General features: G+C 39.9%; 1 protein-coding gene across 20 annotated transcripts in view; it reads right to left on the bottom strand.

Annotated features, from left to right (window-relative positions):
• FHIT (fragile histidine triad diadenosine triphosphatase) overlaps window positions 1-27681 on the bottom strand; it is a 1549085-nt gene that overhangs the window by 831159 nt on the left and 690245 nt on the right. For all 20 annotated transcript variants that reach the window (XR_015151449.1, XR_015151451.1, XR_015151448.1 and 17 more), the window contains one exon: window positions 831-949. Coding sequence is in view for 15 of the 20 variants with exons in the window: in XM_086367107.1 (XP_086223233.1) it covers window positions 831-949 (119 nt within the window). In the remaining 5 variants the exon portion in view is untranslated. The remainder of the gene's footprint in view (window positions 1-830; window positions 950-27681) is intronic.

Here is a 27681-nt window from a genome sequence, read left to right as displayed (position 1 = left end):
ATCTTAAAATACAACATTTCTTACTTTGCTGCCTTCTGCCTAGTAAATTAAGTTGGGGTGGGGGGGAAATAAAATTTTTGAAGAGTTAGTACAAATGTCATCCACATACAGTCACGAGTGGTACTTTCAACAACATAAAAATAACTCTCCAGAGCATTTCACCAAATTGTGCCTCTCCCACTGCAAAGAATAAAGCTTCTACTGAAATCGATGGCCAGAGGGAAATAAAATACCCCACATCACCAATGGCACCAGACAGCGATCTAGAAGCTGGGATATTTTCCAAGAGGAAATGCTATCTCAGACTCTAACATAAAATATATATATATATTATAGTATATTTATGTGTTTGAATGCAATTAAAATTCACAGTTTGAATGATCTCCAAGAGGTAAAGAAACCAAGCCAGTCTCAAATCTTCATGTAACACCTTACTTCCACATCACAAGTGTGCCACCCAATCTCGTATCTTACTATTAAAGTGTACACTTGATACCTGAAAACAAAGTGCTAAGGATATTCATTGGATCCATTTTAGAAGCACCTATTTATTTACACAGCTACAACAGTGAAAAGGTCAAGCAAAAACTCACCTCCAAAGCCACAGTTGCTAAGCAACTCATTTTCAGAAGTTTTGCAGCGTTGATCAAGCATATTACTGGTGCCACCAACTGGATTCAGAATAAATGTGATTATTGTCCTACCTGGTTTCTCCAAAGGGGGAGGCAGGAGGATTCCTTGCTTACCTTTTTGGTTGGATACTAGAGGTTCATGTCTGTGTTCATTTGGTCTGTTTTCTCTCTTAAAAAAAAAAAAAAAAAAAAGGATACGTCCAGGTACCACAGGCTTCCTGTTCACCAGGGCAAAGGACAGTTCTGTTTTGAGAAACACCACCGAGGGCTTGATGAGATGTTGGCCAAATCTGAACGACATTTCCTCAGATTGAAGTCTGGAAGAGAAGAGGATGTAGAAAACGGACATTCATCAAATTCCATTGAGAAACTCAGATCATACACAAATTTAAAGAAAGCAGAGTCTATTACTACAGATCCTCAGCTATCAAGAAGACATCATTTAGCTGCCCCACATTTAATGTTCACTAAGATGTATGGATGTGAGAGTTGGACTGTGAAGAAAGCTGAGCACCAAAGAATTGATGCTTTTGAACTGTGTTGTTGGAGAAGACTCTTGAGAGTCCCTTGGACTGCAAGGAGATCCAACCAGTCCATTCTGAAGGAGATCAGCCCTGGGATTTCTTTGGAAGGAATGATGCCAAAGCCGAAACTCCAGTACTTTGGCCACTTCATGCGAAGAGTTGACTCATTGGAACAGACTCTGATGCTGGGAGGGATTGGGGGCAGGAGGAGAAGGGGATGACAGAGGATGAGATGGCTGGATGGCATCACTGACTCGATGGACATGAGTCTGAGTGAACTGTGGGAGTTGGTGATGGACAGGGAGGCCTGGCATGCTGCGATTCATGGGGTCGCAAAGAGTCGGACACGACCGAGAGACTGAACTGAACTGAAGATGTAGTCTGGGTAAGTCCTCTTAAAATATCCCACTCTTCCTACTATTGGATTTAGTGTTTTCAAGCAAAAGCTCACACACAGACAACCAAAACAGTCTTCTTAAATCCCTCTGCCCTTCAAGTAGCCACCTTAAATCCCCTAGGTCCAATCTGACAGGTATTGTTTTTACCCATCTGCTTCATTTTTGCTAAGCTGAAAATTTTCATGGTTAAGCATTGACTATAAACCTTCTAATTCTTAAAGAGGTATCTCTGGGGTCTCTCTTTTCTCAAATGGTTTTATCTTTATCTAAAAGCAATTTATAAAAAGTACACACACTGTTTGACCTTGTGTACAATTACAAAAACATGTGTGTACTCCCAGAGAACTGTTACAGCAAACTTTCAAAAAAGGAGAAAAAAATTCGAGGAAAAAGAAGAAGAAACAAAATAGAGTTCAAAATGAAAACAATTCCTGGTTGATGTAGAGGCAGTATGGAGCAAGACAGGTGAAGTGTTTCACATCCTCCTTCCTAGGGAGGGCCACAGGCTGGGGCTGGGTAAGGAGATGGGGAGAAGCACGATTTGACACTTGACATCCAGGGTACCAAGGAATGATTTTTTTATGAGTCAATGTCTATACACGACAGAGTTTCTTTCTGAATGGAAGAAAACACACATCCACCTTGGGAAACCACTTTGGCTTTCTAATTCAGGAACAACCCTACTACAAAACTGATGAAAACTGAATCCTCATGGGAAAACAGAAATAGGATTACAAAGAGGATGACATGAGAAAATGGAGGACTGTTTTATAAAGCATACCAATTAAGTGTGCAGTTGCTTAATGGCTCTAATGTTTTCAGTGACCCAACAGTTAACAGAGAGCTATGCAAAATCCATCTACTTTAGAAGTACCCATATAGCCAGAATTTAACACATTTCAGGTATGAAGGAATAGTATGGATAATTTGCCTCAATATACAAATTCTGCTTTCTGGAACATCAATAGCCTGAGATATGCAGATGATATTACCCTTATGGCAGGAAGAAAAGAGGAGCAAAAGAGCCTCTTGATGAAAGTGTAAGAGGAGACTGAAAAAATTGCTTAAAACTCAACATTCAAAAAATGAAGATCATGGCATCTGGTCCCATCACTTCATGGCAAATAGATGGGGAAATAAAGGGAACAGTGGGAAACTTTATTTTGGGGGGCTCCAAAATCACTGCAGATGGTGACTGCAGCCATGTAATTGAAAGACGCTTGCTCCTTGGGAGAAAAGCTATGACCAACCTAGACAGCATATTAAAAAGCAGAGACAAAGGTAAGTCTTTGTCAAAGTTATCGTTTTTCCAGTAGTCATGTATGGATGTGAGAGTTGGACTGTGAAGAAAGCTGAGCGCCAAAGAATTGATACTTTTGAACTGTGGTGTTGGAGAAGACTCTTGAGAGTCCTTTGGATGGCAAGGAGATCCAACCAGTCCATCCTAAAGGAAATCAATCCTGAATATTCACTGGAAGGACAGATGCTGAAGCTGAAACTCCAACACTTTGGTCACATGATGTGAAGAGCTGACTCATTTGAAAAGACCCTGATGTTGGGAAAGATTGGGAGGAGAAGGGGACAACAAAGGATAAGATGGTTGGATGGCATCATCAACTCAATGGACAAGAGTTTGAGCAAACTCTGGGAGTTGGTGATGGATAGGAAAGTCTGACATGCTGCAGTTCAAGGGGTCACAAAGAGTGACACGACTGAGCAACTGAACTGAGAACAAGTACAACTATCTCACAAAAATGAAAGGTCATTGTGGATACTGAAAATCATCTAACCCAGAGGTTTTCAAGGTGTGTTCCCTGGAGCAATAGTATCAAATCACCTGGGGAAATTAGAAATGCAAATTCTTGAGTCCTACTCCAAAGCTACCAAACTGTGAACTCTTGGAGAAGGGCCCAGAATTCTAAGCTTTAATAAGATATCTGGATGATTCAGAACCACTGGTTAAACCCAACTATTCTCCCAATCTTTTCCTACAGAATCTTTGCCAGGTAGCTGGCTAGCCTATGCTCGAATATACACAGTGATATGAAATCCACCAACCAATCCTTTTCAGATAACCAGCTTCAGCAATTACATAGTTGCCCTTCCTACCAAGTTCACCTTTCATCATGGATTGATGGTTTGACGGGTCATATGAAACAAGTATCATGCCAGTGGAAGTGCTTTAGATATTTGAAGTCAACCTGTGTTTTTTATTTCCCCCAGTTTTTCTAGAACGAGCATGCAATTCATTTCAATCATTCTTCAAGCAGCATTGATTCAAGTTCCCTAAAGTGACCTGTGTGTTTTTGCTCCCTTAGCATCCATTTTCCGTGATTCTGGTCGTATCACTGTAATTTCTGCTTGGGTAGTATCCCACCATATTCCGTACGTTGGGTTCTTCCTACTGCCTGGTTCTAGGGATGGGCAAGTGACCCAGGCACCCTTGGTCCTTTGGCACATGACTGATTCAGGGGTGCTCACAGGAGAAAAAATGAACCAAAGAAAGGAGATTCATGAGAGGATGAGCGCTCATACTCTGGGGAAAGTGCATTCTTTCTGCTTAGTTGCCGTGAACTTGAAAGAGCTAAAGAATACCCTAGAAAGAGTCTGCCTCTTATCAGAGCCAACACTGAGGCCAGGAAGACCAAAATACAGAGAGAGACCCATACCTGATGACACTGGTTGAGCATCTGAACAGTTCTGAAAGGACTAACGTCCGTGGACTTTGTTTCCTCTAGTGGATAAGTTTACAGAGTTGACTTAAGCATACTCTTGAGTTGATGAGCTACTATTGCCAATCCATGAAAGACTCTCTTCTGATTTTCATTTTTCTTATTTTCACTTCATCCTCTATGCCCAAACCCATTCCTACCTTTCCCAGCCTGGGGCTTCATTTTTTTTTTTTTTTTACCAAATATAATGCTATATTTATAAGCTTCACTGTATTATTTTTTTATAAATAAATACATGGTAAAGAGTCTGCCTGGAATGCAGGAGACCCAGGTTTCATCCCTGGGTCTGGAAGATCTCCTGGAGAAGGAAATGGCAACCTGCTCCAGTATTCTTGCCTGGAGAATCCCATGGACAGAAAAGCCTGGTGAGCCCCCAGCTATGGGATCAGAGTCGGACACGACTGAGCAACTAACACACACTAATGCTGTATTTATAAGCTTCACTGTATTTTTCATAAATACTTTAAGTGTCAAAGGACTTCCCTGGTGGCTCAGACGGTAAAGCATCTGCCTACAATACAGGAGACCCGGGTTCAATCCCTGGGTGAGGAAGATCCCCTGGAGAAGGAAATGGCACCCCACTCCAGTACTCTTGCCTGGAAAATCCCATGGACGGAGGAGCCTGGTAGGCTGCAGTCCATGGGGTCGCACAGAGTCGGACACGACTGAGCAACCTTTGTGTCAAACTCCTGTACATAGTTTTAAAATTTGTATAGAAGTTGTATCATGCTTTAAATCTGTCTTTTTCTCTCAACTGTGTTTTAGAGAATGTTATAAATAGATGTAATTCACTCTTTCTAACTGCTTATTCTCTCATTGCACTCCACTGTCTTTTTCCTTTTCTATTCTTTTAGTGCAGAAGAACTAGCTTTCTCAGTCTTTCACTGCAAATAACACTGAGATAATCATACTTACGTATATTTCTGTGGGCATCTACGCTAGTCCCATTATTGGGTTTTAGCTTATACAGATACTTATAATCTTAAAAACATTATGGATCATTTTGCATTCCTAGAAGCAATATATTCAGATTTCTATTTTCCCCACACCCTTGTCAACACTTTAGAGTACCTGATTTCCAAGGTTTTACTTCTATGATAGGCAAAAAGGCATTTTTGAATTTTAACTAGCTAGTCTCCAATGTGAATTTGCCTGCCAATGTAGGAAACACTGGTGTGATCCCTGGCTTGGGAAGATTCTCTGGAGGAGTAAATGGCAACTCACTCCAGTATTCTTGCCTGGACAATCCCATGTACAGAGGAGCCAGGTGGGCCAGGGGTCACAGAGAGTCCGACGCGACTGAGCACACACGCACACAGTGCAATCTGCGTGTATGTGTATTTCTCTTTGTATGAATCACCAACTCATAGATTTCCCTCTTTTGTCTTGGTTTCTTCCCTCCTATTTTCTGATTTTTTTGAGTCTCTTGTGTATTTAAATATTAATCTTAGTGTATTAAACATGACAGTTGTATTTTCACCATCTGTTAGTTTTTCTATCACAGACTCCAATGAACAAAAGCATTCATTTTGATGTACTCGTCAACTTTCTCTCATGGTTTGTGCTCTGTGAATATTTCACAACAAACCCTTTTCTACTGTAAGATTACAAAAATGTATTCTTAAATTTTCATCTACTAGCTTTATATGTTCACTCTTAACAGTTAGGTATTTAATCTACTTGGAGCTGTTTCTGAAGTACAGAAATGGTTTCATTTTTCTCTTTTTGTGCACCAACTTTCCTAGCACCAGCTGCTGAAAATGATTACACTGAGTTCCCCTATGTACACAGGAGTGAGTCTAGACTTTATTATATCCTTTTCTATGCTAGATGCTAGAGAACAGGAGAAGACATTTTTTCTCTAAAGGGCCAGGTTCAGTCTATCTTGTCAGCATAAAGATAGCCATAGACAATAAATAAAGGAATGGATGTGGCTGTGTCCCAATAAAACTTTATTTTTAAGAACAGAAGGAAGGCTGCATTTGGCATATGGACTGTAGTTTGCCAACTTCTGCTATATATATATTAATGCCTTGCAAAGAGAAGGTCCTTCTTTATCTCTTATTTATTCTCTTATATAAATATTAGATTCAATTATACCCCTTCAAAACAACTCTTGTTCAGGCATTGATTAGAATTACAATGAGTTTAAATTTTATTGGAAGAAATACAATACCTTCACAATATTCAATCTATTTATTATAAACGCTGCATTTATGATCTATAATTCTATAATAAAACCCTTATAATAGGGTTTTAAATTTCCCTTATATGTATTATGAATTCCTTCTTAGATTTATTCCTAGATAGCTTAGTTTATGTCAGTATTATAAATGGTATCTTATCATAGTTTATAATTGGTTACTCCCAATACAGACAAAAGCTGTTGATTTATTTGTGTTGCTCTTATGAGCTTGCAACCTAGCTAAATACTTCTATTGCTAACAGTTTCTGCTGATTCTCTTTGGTTTTCTGAATAAATAATTTTATTATAAATAATAATTATATCTTTCAATTATTCTACTGATATCGATTTGTCTTACTACATTGGTCAGGTATCTGGTAATATGTTGATAAATAGCAGCAATACAAGTGTTCTTGTCTTATTCCCAGTCTTAACAAGAATGAGTTTAAACTTTTGTCTTTTCCCATTAAAAATGACATCTGCTATAGATTCTAAGGATAAAGCCTTTACTAAGCTAAAAAATTTTTCCTGTTTCAATTTTGGTAAGAGCTGTTTCTATTTGAAAAAGAAAAAACTTTATTAAATGGTGTTTATCAATGATCATGCAATTTCTCATTCTTTGCTATTAATGTGGTACATTACAGTAAAAGATTTTTTAAAGCATTGAAACATCCTTTCACTGTTATGATTAATTCAACTTAGTCTCAATGTACTATTAGTATTTTTTAATACATGACTAGATTTGAATTATTTGTGTTTTTAATGTCACAAGTGAATCTGGTCAATATTTTTTTACTTGCTTTTTGTTTTCAAAATTAAACTTAATAGTTTGGCTTTTATTCTTTGTTCTATAAGAAGTTGTGCAAACAAGAATTTTCTGTTCCATAAGAGTTGAATAGAATTCACTGGTCAAACTGTCTGGGACTCTTTTTATATTGCAAGGAAGATTAAGTTTTGATAATCATTACATACAATTTATTTAATGGTTGTTAACTTTTTCTTCCATCAGTGTTTTTAGACATACATCCTTTTCATTTTCACATAAATGTTCATCTGTACTGGTAAAAATGTACATCCTTTTTAACAAAGTATTCAGAGTACTATATTTTGGTTCTTTGCTTTTATTAATTTTCTCTGTCCCTTATTTTCCGTATTTATATTTGTTTCCCTTTTTTTCTCTCTTTGTTTTCTTCAGGTTACCATGTTACAGTTATTTTCTATTTGTGTCATACATTGAGCTTACAGAGTTGCAGACTTTCTAGTTTTTTCTTGAGTAACAAAAGCTACATATTGCCATCAAAGAACTCCATTAGCTATCTCTCTCAGTTTTGAACTACTGTGCTTTTATTATCACTCAGCTTTAAAATTCTGCTATTCTTGTTATCTTTTCCTATTTAACCTGAGGGTTATTTCATAGTATGTCTTTTCATTTCAAACATATGGAACACTTTTGCTATCTTACTGTTAATAATGACTGATTTGAAAGCACTGTAGTTAGAGAAAAGAACCTCTATAATGTTGATTTGGTGGAAGGTGAGGCTTCCTTCCTGATGCATTAAAATTTAAAGCATGTACCTAATCTACATGCCCTCCAAGATAAAACATATTCCTGCACTTGTTGAGTAAGAAGTTCTACATACATGGTGGAGCAAATCATTGCTTGTTTTCCACATCTTCCTCTGCTTACTTTTTGTCTCGTCTCATCAGTTTCTGAAAACACTCTATTAGATTTCTAACAGCAACTGCTTAATCAATGTCACATGCCAGAAATTACTGTTTTCTACATTATGGCATGGGCATATGTCCCTGCTTAATTTATTCCCTTCATCTGTTGTTCCTTTTTCTTTTTGTCTGTATCTGACAAGTGTACATTTTTCCATCCCCTTATCTTCCACCTGTGTCCTTTGAAATGTCGTTTATTTTTTTTTTTATAAACATAGCATTTTGCTTTCTATACATTGGACAATCTGTCTTGATTAGTTTAACCTCCATACTCGTTTATCTTTTTGTTTCACTTTTTTTCTTCTCCCCTTACCTTCCACAGGCTAAAGCAAGTGTTTTCCTATATTACAAAAATTACACATTCTATTTTGTTTCAATACTATTATGCTTATCTTATTACTAATGCTCAATTTCCTCAGCAATATCTAAAAGCAGACCAGTATCTCTGTCCTTAGCATATTCTTAACCATCCTGGATCTCTTTCAGATCTCATCCCCCATCTTTCCCTTGTCCAATTTCTGATGTTTTAAAATAACATGATGTTATAATTTCAAATAGTTACTGGTATGCTGGTTTTGTTTTTTTGGCCACTGCTTACTCTAGGGATCGTAATTTTCATATATCTTATTTTCAAAGGCCCACAGACATTCCCTTACACCAGGCAGCAGTGGGCTCAGCACTGCTTCCTCTTGTAAATTTTAGCTCCCTCTTTGGTTTTTGTCCCCCATGCCTTTTTTCAAAGCTCAACTATGCTTTTGAGTAAATATTTGTATATTTTATGTAATATTACAAATTAATTTTTTTTAGGGAACAATTTTCCAATACCTACCCTGTAATATTCCTAGAGACAAGTTGTCACAGCAGTCTCCTATGTTCTGTTCATATAGAGACACAAGTCATTGATTCAGGGCCCCCTCCAACCCAGGATAACCTCATCTTAACTAATTGTATCTGCAAAGATCCTATTTTCAAATAAGATAGTTCTGAGGTTCCTTTCAGTGATGATATTATTCATCCCACTACAGACTACTTTCCTGATTTCTACCCTTTGGATGTCTATTAACCTTTTCCACAGAAGGTCTTTAGTTTTAGTAGATACTTTATATTCTTGGTTGCTATTTTTTCCAAATATTCCTTGACCTCAGTTTACTTCTCTGCCTTTCAGGGATTCTATCTGCTGGGGTTCTGGAAGGCCACCCCAAAGTGTGCCTCAGTGGCATATTGATCATTCTGTATTAAAGCTACTTAAGCAATAGCCAATGCAAGAGGGACACTCTGACCACCCCCATCTGTCTCCCTGAAAGCAGGAAGTAAATCTCCCCTGTGCAAGGTGCCTTCCCGGCATTTGGAGGTAGAACTCCCTTATCCCCAGGGATAGGGAATTCAGGCCAAGAAGCCTATATGAACAAACCTTGTTACTTCTTTAATTTACTAAGGCAAGTCTAAACTGTTTAGATTCTTCACTGATTGAACACCCCACACCTGTTTATTTGTCTTGTCAATTCCTCACACATTTGTCTAAAAAGTATAAAAGCTGTCTGCTTTGGCCACTTCTTAGTTCCTAGACGACCATGCACATGAATTAATTTTTTTTTTCTCCTGTTAGCTCTCTGGTGTCACTTGTATCATGAGTCTAGCCACCAGAATTCAAGAGGGGAAGAAGGGGAAATTTTTCCCTCTCCAACATATCTAACACCTCTATTCCTTCTCCCTCTCAAGTCTTTCTTCAGTTTTCTCATGTTTTTTTCTTCCTGATGTCTTTTGGGAGATGGCCTCAATCCATCTGACTGCTGATGAGTATCAGCATGAACATAAGTCTTCCAGGATGCTGGTTCCTAGTGTTCATGTTAGGTTTAATTATGACCCATCTCTGCTCTACTCGAGGCTACCTTGCCTCTCGCTTGCCTCCTTTTCAGCTATCACTTTTGCCAAAGAGCTCATTCATTTCTATTTCTTTTCTTTTCATGAGTTTAGCTTGTCAACAATTTGAAATGTTAGCTGCTCTCTTCACTATTTCTTCCTTTTTGGTACATTCAGACAACTCACAAACTACTCATTGTTGAGAGGAAGCATCAAGAGGTGGAATGAGTGTCCAAAGCACATAAACTAGTCTTGGTTCCACCACTACCTGACCCTCAGTGATTCACTGAACTTCTCACTCTCAAGTATCTCATCTGAAAGGAAGAGATGACAGATACTATACAGCTCTGGAGAAGGAAATGGCAACCCACTTCAGTATTCTTGCCTGAAGAATCCCATGGACAGAGGAGCCTGGCAGGCTACAGTACACGGGGTCACAAGAGTCAGACACGACTTAGGGACTAAACCACCACCACTATATAGCACAGGGAGCTATACTGATATCTTGCAATAACCTATAATGGAAAAGAATCTGAAAAGGTTATAGGTTATCTTGCAATAACCTATAATGGAAAAGAATCTGAAAAGGAATATGTGTGTTTGCTGTACAGTAGAAACACAACCATTGTAAATTACCTGTACTTTTATAAAATTAAAAAACAATAATGGATGACGGAGCACATCTCACTATGTCTGTTACATGACATAGGCAGCCCCAAATGGTAATATTTTTATATTTCCTTGCTCAAATCCAGTTCTGCTTCTTCTTAAACTGTGGTCAATTCTGCCCACTTGCAATGCTAGCAGACATGCTTCCTCAAGTTTTAATTTCAGTGGAGAAGAAAAACACCTCAGTAACTGTAAACAGAACAAAGGTAGAAAAGAATAAGAGCCAATATTGTGTGATGGGAAGATTCCTACATCTCCAGAATCTGAAACTGTCTGCAATTCTGAGATAAATATTAAATACTTCCCTCTCATATGAAAAGTACAGAAAGCAATTTATTTTACGGTAAAGTAAAATTGCTGAATCTTTTTTAAAACCAAGCACAATGGCTGAATGTACCATATTTTGTGAAATTCTCAGGGAAAAATCATCTCCTGAGATGTATTTCTTAATAAATGTGAAGAAGCTAACTTCTGGCATCCAGAGAACCAAGAACTGTGTCAGGGACCTCAGTGTAAGGCTTAGGACCTTAGTCTTACTTGTGGTCTTAGCTAAGACAGAAATAGAAGGGACCAGGTTCATTCCAGAAAGTGACTGAGGCCTGCATGTGTCTCTATATAAATAATGACAGAAGTAAATCTATTAAAACTCAAATATTTTCAGCCAATTAATTTTTAAATTTGTATTTAATAACAAGTTATTTTGAACTAAAAATAATACAACTTTCAGGTATTTAATGAGTCTCCATTTCCCATCATTTCAGCTACAAAATCTATCTGCACCCTCTCTTGACCTCTCCACCTTTTATAACCAATCTCTACCCCTCTATCTCCCATAATTTTTACCAGCTAGTAGCATCATATTATTTTTAGAACATCATCTTCAAAATTTAGTCAACAGAAAGGAAGTAATGAAAAGCTCTCTATTCACATTTAATTTTGTGACTCAGTGAATTTGATCAGTCAACTCTTCAATAGGGCTAGAAAGGTGACCCAACGTGTAGTGGAAAAAATTTCAACAGCCACAAAAGCAAATGCCTCAAAATGTGAGATTTCCCCCATTGACAGCAGGAGATGACAATGGCTTACTTTAGAGTAGATCAGGTTTCTTCCTGATTTGCCAACAAATGTTATATTCATGTCCAACTAAAATAAGTATCACAGACTTCTAATACTGTCTCCAAAAAAAAAACAAAAAGTCAACCCTAGGATGCAACTAGAGTTTGTCAAACTAAGTGAAATCAGAAAGGGAAAGACAAATACCATATGATATCACTTACAAGTGGGATCTAAAAAGTGACGCAAATGAACCTATCTACAAAACAGAAACAGACCCACAGACTGGTGGTTGCCAAGGGGAACAGTGGTCCGGGAGTGAAGGGCTGCGAGTTTGGGGTTAGCAGATATAAACTACTAAGTATAGGATGGATCAACAGCAAGGTTCTACTCTACAGCACAGGGAACTATATTCAATATCCTGTGATAAAACCTAAAGGAAAAGAATATTAAAAAAAAGAATGCCTATACATATAAAACTGAGTCACTCTTCTGTATGGCAGAGAGAAGGCACAACATTGTAAATCAACTGTACTTGAAAAAAAAAAAAAACAGAAGATAAAAATCAATCCTAGAGTTTTGAACATAAAAAGGCCAAAAAGATTATTTAGATCCAGTCCTCTCATTTTAGAGATGCTGAGTAAATCTAGCAAGTGGCTGACTCAAAGTCATTCGGATCCTTATTGGGTCCCCCTTAGAGGGCCCAATTGTTTACAGAGGACACTTGGTAATTTCTCAAACTTGGTACTTTAGGACTTCAGAAACTCCACTTTCAGAAAGGTTGAATTAAAGTTAACCATCACTTTAGGGGATTCCTTGGTGCAAAAACCACATGACAATACCCTCTTCTTATATATATGCCTGTTACTTTCACAATATTTCACTAAATGGAGAACCCAAAATATAAACTCCTTTTTAAGAATGTGAATCTTCAAGACTCGACAACTCAAGTTTGAGAAACTCAGGCCTTCAGCAAATGACCTACAAGGCCAAGCTCATCAGGATGTGAAGTCCTAACCAACAGGCATTATTCCATGATTATCTTTCCCTACAGCAAAGGATTTCTTTGGACAAATGAAACGTGCAACTACTTCCATAAGCAACATAGTAGACTGGCTACTCAAAGTGTGGTATGCTAGTCAACAACATCTGTGTTACTTGAGAGTTGTTACAAATGCATATACCCACCCCAAATCTACTGCATCAACTTGTATTTCAACAAGCTTCCCAGTTGTGTTATCTGAACATTAAAGTTTAAGTATTTCTCCAAGCACTAGTTCCAAAACTAGGTTTATTGAAATTATCTTGGGAGGTTTCTAAAACAATAGATTTTTGAACAATAGATATCTCTATCTTAGCCCAACCCTCTAGCAGAACCTCTAGGATGCTGAGGTTAAAAAAAAAAAACAGCTCAAGGGTCAGTCTGTGAAACAGTGATAATAATATCTCTTCTCAAGGACACACATAAAGCACTTAATAAATATTCAGTAAATGCTGGTCATTGTATTAATGTTAGCATTTTACTCTGGCATAAAGTAATAGCCAATTTTACTCAATAAGCAATTGTTACTTGTCAACTAACAAGGCAGATAATAGTAAGTTACTTGGAATAGTGCTTTTCATATACAGGATACATAATTTTTAGTTAGTTCAGTTCGGTTCAGTCGCTCAGTCATGTCTGACTCTTTGCAAGTCCATGAATCAGCATGCCAAGCCTCCCTGTCCATCACCATCTCTCGGAGTTTATTCAAACTCACGTCCATTGAGTCGGTAATGCCATCCAGCCATCTCCTCCTCTGTCGTCCCCTTCTCCTCCTGTCCCCAATCCCTCCCAACATCAGAGTCTTTTCCCATGAGTCAACTCTTCGCATGAGGTGGCCAAAGTACTGGAGTTTCAGCTTCAGCATCAGTCCTTCCAAGAACACCTGGGGCTGATTTCCTTCAGAATGGACTGGCTGGATCTCCTTGCAGTCCAAGGGACTCTCAAGAGTCTTCTCCAACACCACAGTTGAAAAGCATCAACTCTTCTTTGGTGCTCAGCCTTCTTCACAGTCCAACTCTCAAAAATTGGCACTACACTACCATTAGATGATTGCTGACACCTTTCTATATTAGAGACGGCAATGTCAATTAAAAAGTAGCATGTGATTCAAGAGTAGATGTAACAACTAACAGTTACTCCTTATTTCATCATTCTAGAAATTTATAACAACTTAATCTCCTGAAAACCCTGAGGGAGGTCCTTCATAAATCAACATTCAAGCATCTCTTTGATTACTTCTCATGTATCAGTTCCTACATTTCAGAATCACTGTGTTCAAAAGATAGTGACCTTTCAAGGCTATTGATACGTACTGCCAAATATCTCTCAGGAAATGTTTCTATAAATTTACATTCAAAAGTAATATATGGAGAAGGGCCATTTTCCCATAATTTTGTCAACACTGGGCATTCTGATTCCACAAACCCGTAATAAAAATTGCTATTACATAAAAATATCTTAGTGTAGTTAGAAATGACTTCTAAGTATTCTAGCTAAAACAATCTGCTATGAAAACTGACATCTCCTAGGCAATCAAGAAGCCAGACATGATGAAAAGGAAATATTGTTCTTTTGATTTAAAGAATGAAAAAGTTGTGTTGGAACTTGGTTTATTCCATAATGAATAATATGTGTATTTTTACCTTGAAAAATAAACATTATTCGATTATGGCTGGGAGTGGCAAGATCTACTTTAAAAATAATCTAGTTTTATATCCTGACATGATTCCGCAAATAGCAGGAATCTAAACCAATCCTAGAAGACATGACCAATCCTTTTGGGTTGTCATTAGAAGAAGTCTACTGCAAATAATTCCAGACACTTCTACCAACAAGTAAGTAAGTTCTATTTCAATGAATTTCATTTTTTTAATGAAAAAATTTGCTCAGCTGTTAAGCAAAAATGTAAATACATTTGAAAGCTACTGGCTAATGGATGCTAAGACTAAACTCAACGGGAAAAATGCCTTGTCATCTGAGGAACAGCAGCCTTTCTGCTGGCTAGGCTCTGAAACACATTTTATTGATGACTTGAAAAGCAATCAAGGTATATAAATGGATAGCTCGAGATAAACATTTAGGTTTAGATGATTGATGAAACATTTAAGGCTTACAGGCAAACATCAGAACTCCACAGGAGACAGCCTAAGAACATCCCACAAGAAGAACAAAAAGAAACAGAAAACAGCTTAAAGTGTCTCAGGATTCAAGCAAACAAAAGTAACATTTTAACACAAAGAAGAAAACGCAAATTTTAGTAAACTGTATTAATTCATCAACCCATGGTGTCACTAAAGACAAATTTTCAATTGTTAGCAAGTCAAAAAAAAAAAAACTGAAGCTCAGCTATTTATAAACAGAAAACACACAGATATTTCAAAATGTCAACTACTACTTCAATCTCTCACTTCATCAGCTACTCCTCTCCCCCCATCACTTTAATGTTTTCCAGCATTTCCTTGCGTAGCATCTCTAATCTCACTCTCACTGGTTCCTTCCCCTTCTCCAACAAATATCTTCAGGGATTGATTACACTGAAATAATCTTTCCTTGAATTGGTTGGTCCCTAAACTGTAATCACTAATTTATACATTCAAGAAACATTACACACTTGCCGTATTCTAGGTACTATTCTACTGGTAAACGTGGCGGCCCTGACACTAATCGAGCACTCTCGGGGTAGGGTGAAGAGGAACAGTAAGTGGTGGAGACCACAAATCAGTCAGCAAAGCAAAAGCGTTTCTGATTGTGAAGGAAATAATCAAGAGCAAAAACAGATAGAGAATTGGAGGGAGTGGAAGGGACTGGTTCAGCACAGATGGAAAGGGAAGGCAACAGCTGACCTGAAACCTGAATGAGGAATAGTCTGCTATGTTCCTCTGGGGACAGAAGTTTCCTGATGGAAGAAACAGCAAGTGTCAATGCAAGAATGAGCTTAGGGTCTGAGAAGAATGGAAGGAGCAGTGGGATGGTGGAATCTGAGAAAAGAAAGCGAGACAAAGAGGTGAGGAGATGGGCTTGAAAGGTGGACAGGGACCAGACCAGGCAGGGTCTAAACTGGTGTTCCAGTGAGTGAGTGATGAGAAATTTATGAAGGAGATTTAAGCTACAGTGTGTTCAGTTTTCAAATCTCAATTAAAAAAAGAAAAAAAAAGATATTTACTATTGCACATTAAAATCATCTCAGGAGCTTATAAAAGATCCCCATACTCCAGTATCTTTTCCAAAGATTTTTAAACATTGAGATACAATTCATGTATCTTAAAGTTAACCATTTTAAACTGTATAGTCCAGAGGTTTTCAGTATTTTCAAAGTTTTGCAATTATCACCATCTAGTTTCTGAACATTTTCATCATTCCCAAAAGAAACCTCATGTAGTTAATCCACACTTACGCCTCTCTGCAGGCTCTGGAAAACATTATTTTGTCGCTATGAATTTGCCTGGACTTCCCTAGTGGTGCAATGGTGAAGAATCTGCCTGCCAATGCAGGAGATCCAGGTTTGATCCCTGGGTTGGGAAGATCACCGGGAGTAGGAAATGGCAACCCCCTTTAGTATTCTCGCCTGGAAAATTCCATGGACAGAGGAACCTGGTGGGCCACAGTCCATGAGGTTGCAAAGAGCCAGATACAAATGAAGCACACACACACACGGAGCTGCCTATTCTAAACATTCATACAACAGAATCCCTTGGGTGTCTGGTTTCTTTCACTTCAGAGTGTTTTCAATGTTCATCCATGTAGCATTTTTCAGTAGTAGATCCCTTTTAAAGACTGAATAATATCCTATTTCCAGTATATTCACATTTTTTTAGTCCATTACTCAGTTTAGGACATTTGGGTTGTTTCTGCTTTTTGGCTATTATGAACAGTGTTCCTACGAGTATTTGGGTGCAAGTTTTTACATGGATTTATGTTTTCAGTTCTCTTAAGGTGGTGGTGGTTTAGTCGCTAAGTCGTGTCTGACTCTTGCAACCCAATGGACTGTAGCCTGCCAGGCTCCACTGTCCATGGGATTCTCCAGGCAAGAATACTGGAGTGGGTTGCCATTTTCTTCTCCCTCAGCTCTCTTAAGGATGTAGCAATATTTAGGAGAATTGCTGGGTCATATGAAAACTCTTCTAAGGAACAGCTGAACTGTTTTCCTTAGTGATCCCATCATTTTACATGACCACCATCAATGAATGAAGGTTCCAAGTTTTCAACATCCTCGCCAACAGCCCATTACAATATATTTTAATTTAATTGGTCTGGCTGAGAACTGGACATTAAGGGCTTTTTTCTTTTTATAGTTTTGTTATTTTTCAGAGTTCCCACAGTAATTCTAATGTTCACTGAAAGTCAAGAACCCCTTACTCCCGCCCATTCACTGCCAATTTCCTGACAAGTATTTACACCTATTCCTTGAAGTGCCCCAAAGCTCTTTGGACCAACACGTTCTTGCCACAACCCACCCCTCAGTAATGACATCTGATTTGTAGCTAATGAGAGAATGAAATACGAGTAAGGAGGACAAAACCTTATATTTATGGAATACATAACCTTTTTTCCAAATAGGAAAAGGAGTACGTCAAGGCTGTATATTGTCACCCTGCTTACTTAACTTATATGCAGAGTACATCATGAGAAACGCTGGACTGGAAGAAGCACAAGCTGGAATCAAGATTGCTGGGAGAAATATCAATAACCTCAGATATGCAGATGACACCACCCTTATGGCAGAAAGTGAAGAAGAACTAAAGAGCCTCTTGATGAAAGTGAAAGAGGAGAGTGAAAAAGTTGGCTTAAAGCTCAACATTCAGAAAACAAAGATCATGGCATCCGGTCCCATCACTTCATGGGAAATAGATGGGGAAACAGTGTCAGACTTTATTTTTCGGGGCTCCAAAATCACTGTAGATGGTGACTGCAGCCATGAAATTAAAAGACGCTTACTCCTTGGAAGGAAAGTTATGGCCAACCTAGATAGCATATTCAAAGCAGAGACATTACTTTGCCAACAAAGTTTCGTCTAGTCAAGGCTATGGTTTTTCCAGTGGTCATGTATGGATGTGAGAGTTGGACTGTGAAGAAGGCTGAGCACCAAAGAATTGATGCTTTTGAACTGTGGTATTGGAGAAGACTCTTGAGAGTCCCTTGGACTGCAAGGAGATCCAACCAGTCCATTCTGAAGGAGATCAGCCCTGGGATTTCTTTGGAAGGAATGATGCTAAAGCTGAAACTCCAGTACTTTGGCCACCTCATGCGAAGAGTTGACTCATTGGAAAAGACTCTGATGCTGGGAGGGATTGGGGGCAGGAGGAGAAGGGGACGACAGAGGATGAGATGGCAGGATGGCATCACCGACTCAATTGATGTGAGTTTGAGTGAACTCCAGGAGTTGGTGGTGGACAGGGAGGCCTGGCGTGCTGTGATTCATGGGGTCGCAAAGAGTCGGACACGACTGAGCGACTGAACTGAACTGACTGAACCTTTTTTTATATAATTATATGTATAACTTTGTATTTATATAATTACAATAGAACTTGGCACTCATGCTATACAAATATGTCATTTATTTTCAAAGAAGAGCAAGCACACATATTAAACTATTTTAAAGTCATTTGCATGAGTGTATACATGTACTTACGGGAAGTCTGGAAGTTAAGAATGCTTTTCCGCTGAGAAAATGGGTTTGGAATCAGTTCTATTACCTTTTATGCATATTTTTAATTTCTACTATGATTATGTGCTGGGGAAGATATTTAGAGATTTTTTTTTTCAAATATCCTTGTGTGATATGAATTGCCAACCCCCTTCTCCCACTGATCCACTGGAGACATGGCCTTCAAAAACAGCCTACCAGCAAAAATATTTGCTCCTAAAGCTCTCTTCATCAAGCAGAAAAATACATAGGTAATGAATGGATGACTTCTACATGTTTACTTTTCAACTTGACCTTGAGTATTAAACACAATACCATAAGTACAAAAAAGTACAAAATCTAAAATTATTCACGTCATTTTAAAAATGCATCCTGCCAAAGCAAACACAGGTGGCGACGGTCTTAAAGACCAGCCTCGAGGCCTGGAGCCATTTAAAAATCAACAGCCTGTCCTTGTAGATAACCAGCTCTGGTGGCAAAGAGAGAAGCCTGAATTAAAAACTAAGATTTCCCAAGTGAAGGACAAAATATGGCATGCCTTCTCAGTCTGATGGAAGCTGAGATTCATTCTCAGCAGTAGAAATCACCGAAACCATATCTTCAGTGGACTGCAATGGCAGAGGGGAACTTACAGGTTATGATTTGAAAACAATACTTCTGGGGAGCTCAAACTGGTGCTCTGAGACAACCTAGAGGGGTGGGGTTGGGTGGAAGGAGGGAGGGAGGTTCAAGAGGGAAGGGACATATGTATACCTATGACCGAGCCATGCTGATGTATGGCAGAAACCAACACAATATTGTAAAGCAATTATCCTTCAATAAGAAACAAATAAATTAAAAAAAAAAAAAAACAGTACTTCAGGAAGAGAATTACAGGTTGAAAAACCACCTTAGTGTCATTTTATCTTTCTGGAGTAAATTTTCTACTGCATTCCTGTTCTACAGTATTCCTTACGTCATCATAAAAGAGTCTTAAGACTTCATCCCCATGGATATACATGTTGGAAGATCAACTTAGAACTGATGCCAGAAGTAAGGTAAATCTATCAACCTTAATCTTCCAGAAGCAGGAATTGCATGTTAGCATCCCCTCATCAGGGCACAGGCTGCTCAGAGGTTAAAGTGCAAGTTGATCAGTCATGTCCAACTCTTTGTGACCCCATGGACTGTAGCCTTCCAGGCTCCTCTGTCCATGGAATTCTCCAGGCAAGAATACTGGAGTAGGTAGTCATTCCCTTCTCCAGGGAATCTTCCCAACTGAGGGATCAAACCAAAGATCTGCAGGCAGATTCTTTACTATCTGAGCCACCAGGGAAGCCTAGAGGTTAAGAGACATCCAAGGTCCTTTACTTTTTAAAATTTTACTTTACCGTAAATTTTGAAGGTTTCTGGTATGTTAAAAAAAAAAAATATGCCAAAGCAAAATTACCCAAATTGTGTTACATTTTAAACATTAACAGTGAACAAATTAAGCTCCCGACATGAATACATAACAATGATTACCATCGCTTCACAGAGGAAAGATGGTTTCACCACTTTTTAAACTAATGTGAAGTGCCTGGTTTTTTGTGATGAAGCAATGTCACGCACAGGTTTTCACTAAAATTTGAACAGTAAGGCTAATTACAGTGTCGATTATAGCTCCTGTGTCACTAGCTATTTGTAGACGGACATACTTCTATTTTAAGTGTGTTACCATATTCAGGAATTTCTAATTGTGCTAGTCAGAAGATAACTGCATGATGGATAAAACCTAGTAACAGTCTGCCACAGGTGGTTTGATCCAGGTAAAGGCACAAGTTCAAAAATGCATGAGGATCTTCCTTCAGTCCTGTTCAATAGCATATGGGAAGCTCATTCATGGTAAGATCTAAGTTCACATCCCTCAACCCAAGGCCACTCTGGACCACCCATCCACTGGCTTCTCCCAGGTCCTCAGAAGATGTTGGCTAAACGAAAGCACAAACCGTCAAATACAGCCTCTAGTTAGGTCCTCACCAGACCTGTAGCAGCAGCAGACAATCAAGAGGAAGTCTCACTCATGAACCCCACTACTGCATATTTCACTATCACCAAAGACTAAAACATGAATGTGAAGTCAGTCCAATCTTGATCCTTCTTCCCTCAGCACGAATTCTGCAGCACAGCCTCATCCAGGGTTCCATCTGCAACGTTTCACTTTTCAGTACCTAATAAATGCTTTCCCATTTCCCCGTGCCACAGACAACAGGTACTTTTCAGAATCCCAAGGAGTGACAACGGTGTCTTTTTCATTTTCCTCGTCCTCTCACCGTGATCGGCACTCGTCAGGGGATCTCCATGTCTATCCGTCTCGTTACCTCTTCATTTGTCACCATTTGGAATCTCAGAATTCTTAATTATTAGCTTACTCTTATGAACAGTAATGAGGCTCTGGCTGCCTACTGGGGAGCATCATCCAACACTAATGAGCGTACAGACTGAGACCCAAAGCTGAATCCCATCACATGGCTCCACTGTTCCGGCCAGGTGGGATGTTTCTATCTGCAGGCAAGCTTCTGCAGCAGAGCTGGAGTTTGCAGGGTGGCTATTATGCAGTCACTTTGGTCTTATGATTCACATCGACTCAAAACAGCTTTCCTCCGTGGTTGTCCTCATTTACATTCTGGCTATCACCTCCCTTATAATAATGCTGCACTGTTTCATTCTTTCCTGTCCTCCTCACTTGTGTGACAGCTTCCCGGAGCTGAGCGTTCTCAAAAGGGAAGACTAATTGGTCATTTTCTTATTGCCTCTCCTGGTTTCCTTCTGACCTCCAAAGAAAAACGAGGCTCTTACAGTTATCTAGGTGCTCTGGCCCTACACATACATACCTTCCATGATATCTCCCACAGTGTCCAGCATGTTGCCTCGAACATAAGAGGTGCTGGATAAATGTTAATTTAACATCTGCACAGAGCACCCAGGAAAGACAAGCCCAGATCCATAGGAGACCGAAATATCCAGCTTGAAGAACGAACCAGTCCCCCTTGAAACTATGACAAGGATATCTTTGTAGTTAATGGAGGAAAATTGGACTGACCTGAAATCCATTTCTTCCTGGACTTCACATCTGTCAACAGTAGCAAGAGCCTTGCACTAATGACAAAAATGAGCATTGATTGAATCCTCTCGTGTGCCATGGCCTGTACTAGCTCTTGACTTGCATGAACTCATTTAAAGAGCCTATACAGTAGATATGGAGGAAACAAAACCCACGGAAGTGAAATGACTTGATCAAAGTCATCTATTACCTCCAAGCTCATCTCAGTTAACCAAATTGGCTACCCAAGCATTGCTCAGAGAAGGGCAGGGCAAGATGAGGGCATGGGGGAGCTTTGAGGAGAGGTGATGCAGGCCAGGATCAGAGGTGAGGAGTAGTGGCCTCATTCAGGTGCAACACTCGACCTGTGTCCTGTGTAGCTGCTTCCTCACATCCACCATGAACAGCATGCTGAACACTGTCTAGGAATGACTGTGGCACAGGGATAAGAACATTCTTTCCATGGCTTTATAAAGCTCAGAGAAGCCATTTCTGAGAACAGTACTCAGGGTCACCATTTATACACATGAGGTCAGCAAGCACACTTCAGACAGATAACCATTGTGCAGAGATAGTTAGAAGACTTATGTAGTAACTTACATGAAATTGGCATTTGTTAATCATACGAATAATGAGCTAATAGTCCCACAGCCCTTGCTATAAACCAGGCACTATGCTAAATGTTTTATGTAAGTATCTCACTTATCTTCTTAATAGACTTGTAAGGAGGAATTTTCATTATCCTGGTTTTACGGAAGAGGAAAGCACGGAGAGTAGAAGTCACCTGCCAAAAGCCACACAGCAAGTAAAAGCTGAACCTATGATTTTCACCCAGGGCATCTGACATCCTCCTCCTCTTTACCTCCATCAGTGCTAGGACCTTCTGCCCACACGACACCACTTGTACTTTCTCTAATATAAATGTCTTCTTCCAGGTGGCTGAGAAAAGGAGGTGAAAGAAAGAACACAGAAAAGAGTGTGTTGTCAGGAAAGGAATTAATTTTCAAATGCACAATTGTTGCTGCCTGCAATAGTCAGCCCAGATGGCTCAGTGGTAAACCATCCACCTGCCAACGCAGGAGAAGCAACTTCAATCCCTGGGTTGGGCAGATCCCCTGGAGAAGGAAATGGCAACCTCCTCCAATTTTCTTGCCTGGAGAATCCCATGGACAGACAAGCCAGGCAGGCTACAGTCCATGGGGTTGCAAGAGAGTTAGACATGATTTAACGGCTGAACAAGTCAGTCATGGGAAAACATGAGTCAATCTGGTTTTCCGCAAGTGGAAAGAGAGAACTCAGAGCCCACCGCATGGTCATGCCATTTCTCTGCAGGCCAAAGGAACAGGCCAAGGGCACAGTGAGGCTCTTCCACATCCTGCATGGCTCTGCCATATCTGCTCCCTTGGTTCACCCACTACATGAGACACAGGAAGAGTGAGGGGCAGCTTTCTTTCCGGCCTGTACCATTGTTAGGGGTGATTTATGGCATCTTTCATTGCTAACTGGGCTGAGCCATACAACACAGTAATTAAAAGGCAGACAAGCAATCACTAACGAAGTGCATATACACAGCTGAATGGATTTTGCGTCCTCAGAAAACCGATGATGAGTGTACTCCCAAAGGAGCATCTCTATAGCTCAGTGGCCTTAAAGGCTCTTGCTTTCAAAATAACAGTTCAAATGCCAGTGATTATTAACCTAAATATGCGAACCTGAGTTTGATGACCAGTGTGAAGAAGGCTATTGCTTTTTGAAAATTAAAAAACAAGTGGACTTTAAAACAATTCTCTTTAAAAGGTTTACCCCAGTTTGAAAGGATTTTGTTCAAATGATGCCTACTTCAAGAGCCCTGCTGGGACAGAAGCTTTGTTGGCACAACCAAGCTCCTACATTTGCTGCCCTCCCCTTTGTGTGCCAGGGGCAGGCTGTCAGACGCCACTGGCGGAACCCCTGCTGACAGAGAGAGGTGTCCCCTCTAAGCCCTGCCCCAGCCCTTTTCTGTTTTCAGGAAACAAACTCGGAGCCATTCACTCAGACCCTGGTGAGCTCCCTGCCCTCCTTCCCTGTACACACATGGCCACAGGAAGCCTTTTCATAGCTCAGGTCAGAGTTCCACTCAGCAAGCTCTTCAGAGTTCCAGCACGGCATCATTTACTCCTCCTGCCACAACGTCCAGGAAGAGCATCTCAGCAGCTAACCCCAGATTCTCAGGAGCTCTGATGCCCAGTGAAAAGCGCAGAAGCTGCTTGGGAAGCTCCCTGCCCTGGTCTGTTTCCGGGAAGGCCCATACCTGGCACTCACGCTGTGGCTTTCTCCTCTGGTACCCGGGACCGACATCACTGACCAGCTATAACTTGTTCTCTGGGAAGAGCATCTTAACAGAACCTTTCAGATAGGTGTTGCCAATCAACCATAATTGCAGCATGACATGCAAAACCTACTCTTCTTGCCAGGTCTAGGCTTTAGAGATCCAGGGAAAACTCTCATGGTAGCCTTTGAGATGGTTCCCCCTATTTCAAGTAAAGATGTGATAACCCATGTCATCTCCCAGAATCTCAACTCTTTGAATTAGGAACATGAATAATAAACTTCAAGCATTGAAATAACATGTCCTATGGTAATCCTCTGACTAATCACCTTGTTAACAAATATCTAAAGATTACATTTTTCTTGGGGCTTCCAGCTTCCATGGGAACATTCTGATGGTGATTTAATTTTTAAATTAGTAGGTTTACTCATAGTTTTATATTAGTAAATGTCAAGCTTCTTGCTAATTAGCAAATTCTGTAAATCCACAGTAGTATTAATTATCAACTGTAGAGGGAATTAATATAAGGGGGAGAAAAAGAAATAGACAAGTAACATTTCCCAAGGGCACTTATTTCTATGAAATTCTGTACAAAGCAAGAAAACATTAACCCGTTTTGAGGGTGCACTGAGAAAAGATTATAAAAGACGTCACTGTCACCGAGGAGTGAAGAGCACATTTGCTGTGGAGCACCCTCAGCTACAACTAAAGCCTCTGATGACTTCTCAGGTTGCAGCTGCTAAGATTACCCTGCTCGTCTTCAATTCTGTTAAATGCGCTTTTCCAGAAGTTTTCAGTTTAACAGGGTTTTATTATTTCTCTACTGATGTTTCCACTCAAGTTGCTAATATAGTTTCTCTGGCTTTAGACGTTCTGATCTTCAAACACTGCCCCACTGCCCCACAAGACGTCTTTTGTTCTCCAAGCACTCGCTAATATCAGTCTCGCTTTCTCCATTGACTCACTGAGAGGATGAAAAACACACGTTTATCTGGGAGGTTCTTTAACCTCCCAGCTCCAGGACAGGAGCACAAGTGTGTCTCTCCTACCGGCACTTACACCATTTGTTTACAGAGCCATTCTACAAACGGTGTTACAACAAACCTGCTTGCTCTTCCAAACCCTCCTTCAACTGCCTGAGCCTGCTGCTAAAATGCGGTATCTTCCTGTGTTAGTAGTTCACTTGTCTGGGCATGCCAGGCTGCTGGAGACAGGCCAGAGCACCTATGTCCAGAGAAGTTAAATACAGAAGTTTCGGGATGACGGCTCCCAGAGGTTTCAGATCACAGTAAGTAAGGCCTAAATTAAACTGGAGCATGGTATGCTCTGCTGAGAAAACTGTGGTTTTTAAGCATACAAACAAGACAGTGAACAGACAATTGTAGCTGATACTGAGGGCAACTTCTTTCCTTTAACATGGCTATCGAGGATGCCATCTGTGGCAGGATGAGATCGTAATCCATTCGTGAAACACATGGAGAAGCACTCATCCTATAGTGACGCATTTGATTTTCCACCGCACATACTAGATAATGATCTCCTTGAGGATAGGGAACGTCTGAGGTCAGGGTTATCTATCAGTCCCCGTCCCCAAGCAGACCCAGAAGTCACACAGAGAAGCGAGAACAGCTTTGTGAATGGCTGGGTAGCTCCTAGTAGTCTCTCAATTCTCTCAAGTCAACCGTATACAACTTAGTTCAAGCCAAAAACTGAGTGGGCCTTCCTGCTTCCCCACCCCAAGACCCCAGTCCACAAGCCCCGCCCGCCCCCTGAGTCCAAGGTTGAAAATGATAATTGGGAGGAATCAGGCAGGCCACATACTGAACTGGAGAATGACAGTATGCCCTTCACAGCTACGGGCAAGTCCAAGAGAAAGAGCACAGGCTGGAGTCCCTTGTCCACTGTTAGTTGATGAACTTCTCCCTACGAGCACGGAGGCCACAGCCCAGAAGATGCCAAGCTGCCACCTGGCAGGGCAGTTGCTACTTTTCCTGATGAAAACAGTGCATGTGTGTGTGTGTCTAAGAAAGAAATGAAGGGAAGGAAGCAGCCAGAGATGAGAAAGAAAAATCTGTTCATAGCATGAGTGAAGATTTCCATCTAACATTCCCATATGCACAGCAGGCAGCAGAGTGCTAAGCAAATAGTGAATAGGCAATAAACATCAGCTGAATAATGGATTCAGTCACTGCACTTTTCAAATCTTTATCTCTAGATAACAGTTACTTTATATATATGGTGAGACCCTACTCTTTTAAACCAAACCAATACAGTTATCACCATTTTGGGTTGTGAGGATGAATTCTTATTCTCTTTACCTGGGATAGAAGATTATAGGAAATGGGGAGGGGAGTGAGAGAGAAGGGGGGAAACTTTTACCCAAGTAACAAAGATATGAGACTTTTTAATGTTTCAGTATCCTTTCTTTTCTTTCTTCCTGTTACTTTCTTGAGCCAACCTGGGGCCATAAAATCCCTCGTGGATCAGATTATAAAGAGTCTGTCCACAAACTGAGAGACCCAGGTTTGATCCCTGGGTGAGAAAGTCCCCTGGAGAAGGAAATGGCAACCCACTGCAGTATTCTTGCCTGGAAAACCCCATGGACAGAGGAGCTGGGTGGGCTACAGTCCGTGGGGTCGCAAAGAATCGAACATAGAACTGAGCGACTAACACTAATACAGTAGAATGCCCTATACATTGACTCAGATGTTGGAATTAGACCTCAAATGACCAATCAGAAATATACAAAACAGGACCCATGTGAAAACCAATCCCATTCTGGAAACAAAGAACAAGGCCAATCTTCGAGGCCAGGCTTTCTATTTAACTATTCTTACAAAGCACCAGGACTACAAGACATACTCAACAAATTTTAGTTCCATTGGTCTTTCCCTCTTCTGCATTTAATCTAGTTACAGTTGAGGTATAGAAGTGGAACCCTCAAAAACTTTATTGACAGAGTAAGAGACAGTCAAAGAATGTTTGAGACATTTTTGCTAGCCTCAGATGCTGATGAAATGAAAAAAAGAAAAACCATCTGTCAAGAATGTTGAAATGAGAAAATCTACAGTAGCCATTTGGGGAAAGGACAAAGTAACAGGCCAATTTTTACAGTGATGAAAAAAAGTTTTAAGGCCATTATCCACTGTAACTTGAAAAGGCAACTCAGTGACTGAACTCAGTGGTTCTGGCATCACTGAAAAGAAAAAGAAAAAAAAAAAATGACAGGTAAAGGATGAGGACTGATGGCTCACTCTCTTTCAGGAATGTGTGTGCCTCTGCTCAGAAGTGTCCGTGGAGAATGGCTTCCGATCAAATGATACAGTCTTCAAAAGCCTCTCAATAATATATTGCCTCCATACCCCTCAAAACAGTCCTGTTACCAACTACTTGGACACAATTCTTAATATCAACACAAAGACTAAGGAAGTATGGAGATGACCGTACCCTAACACGTGTCTGCTGACTTGATCCATTAACTATTACTTTACAATACTCTTTCCCTATGTTTAACCTGAGTTCTCATTCACTTACTCAACGCCTACCGCGTGCCACGTTCTGTGTTAGGTGTTGGAGAAACAATGATAAACAAGAAAGAAAGGGCTCCATCATCAGGGAACCTTAGAGTCAGTCTGTCTCAAATTCACTACTCCGTATTATTTTATTCAGTAACTACAGTAAACACCGCCTTTTACGGTTATGGAGATACAGTTTTGAACAAGACGAGATAAACTCTCTTCTCTAACCAGGGAAAAGACAGTAAGTAAAATTAGATTTTCAGATCATTGTGAGAGATGGAAAAAAATAATGAAATGGGATAATGGAGCTGAGAGAGATGGGCAGTAGGATCA

This window comes from Bos grunniens, chromosome 22 (assembly GCF_055505025.1).
Source record: "Bos grunniens cultivar Pamir isolate PY7600 chromosome 22, Bosgru_T2T1.0, whole genome shotgun sequence".
Classification (NCBI taxonomy): domain Eukaryota; kingdom Metazoa; phylum Chordata; class Mammalia; order Artiodactyla; family Bovidae; genus Bos; species Bos grunniens.
This window is presented reverse-complemented; position numbering and strand designations above follow the sequence as displayed.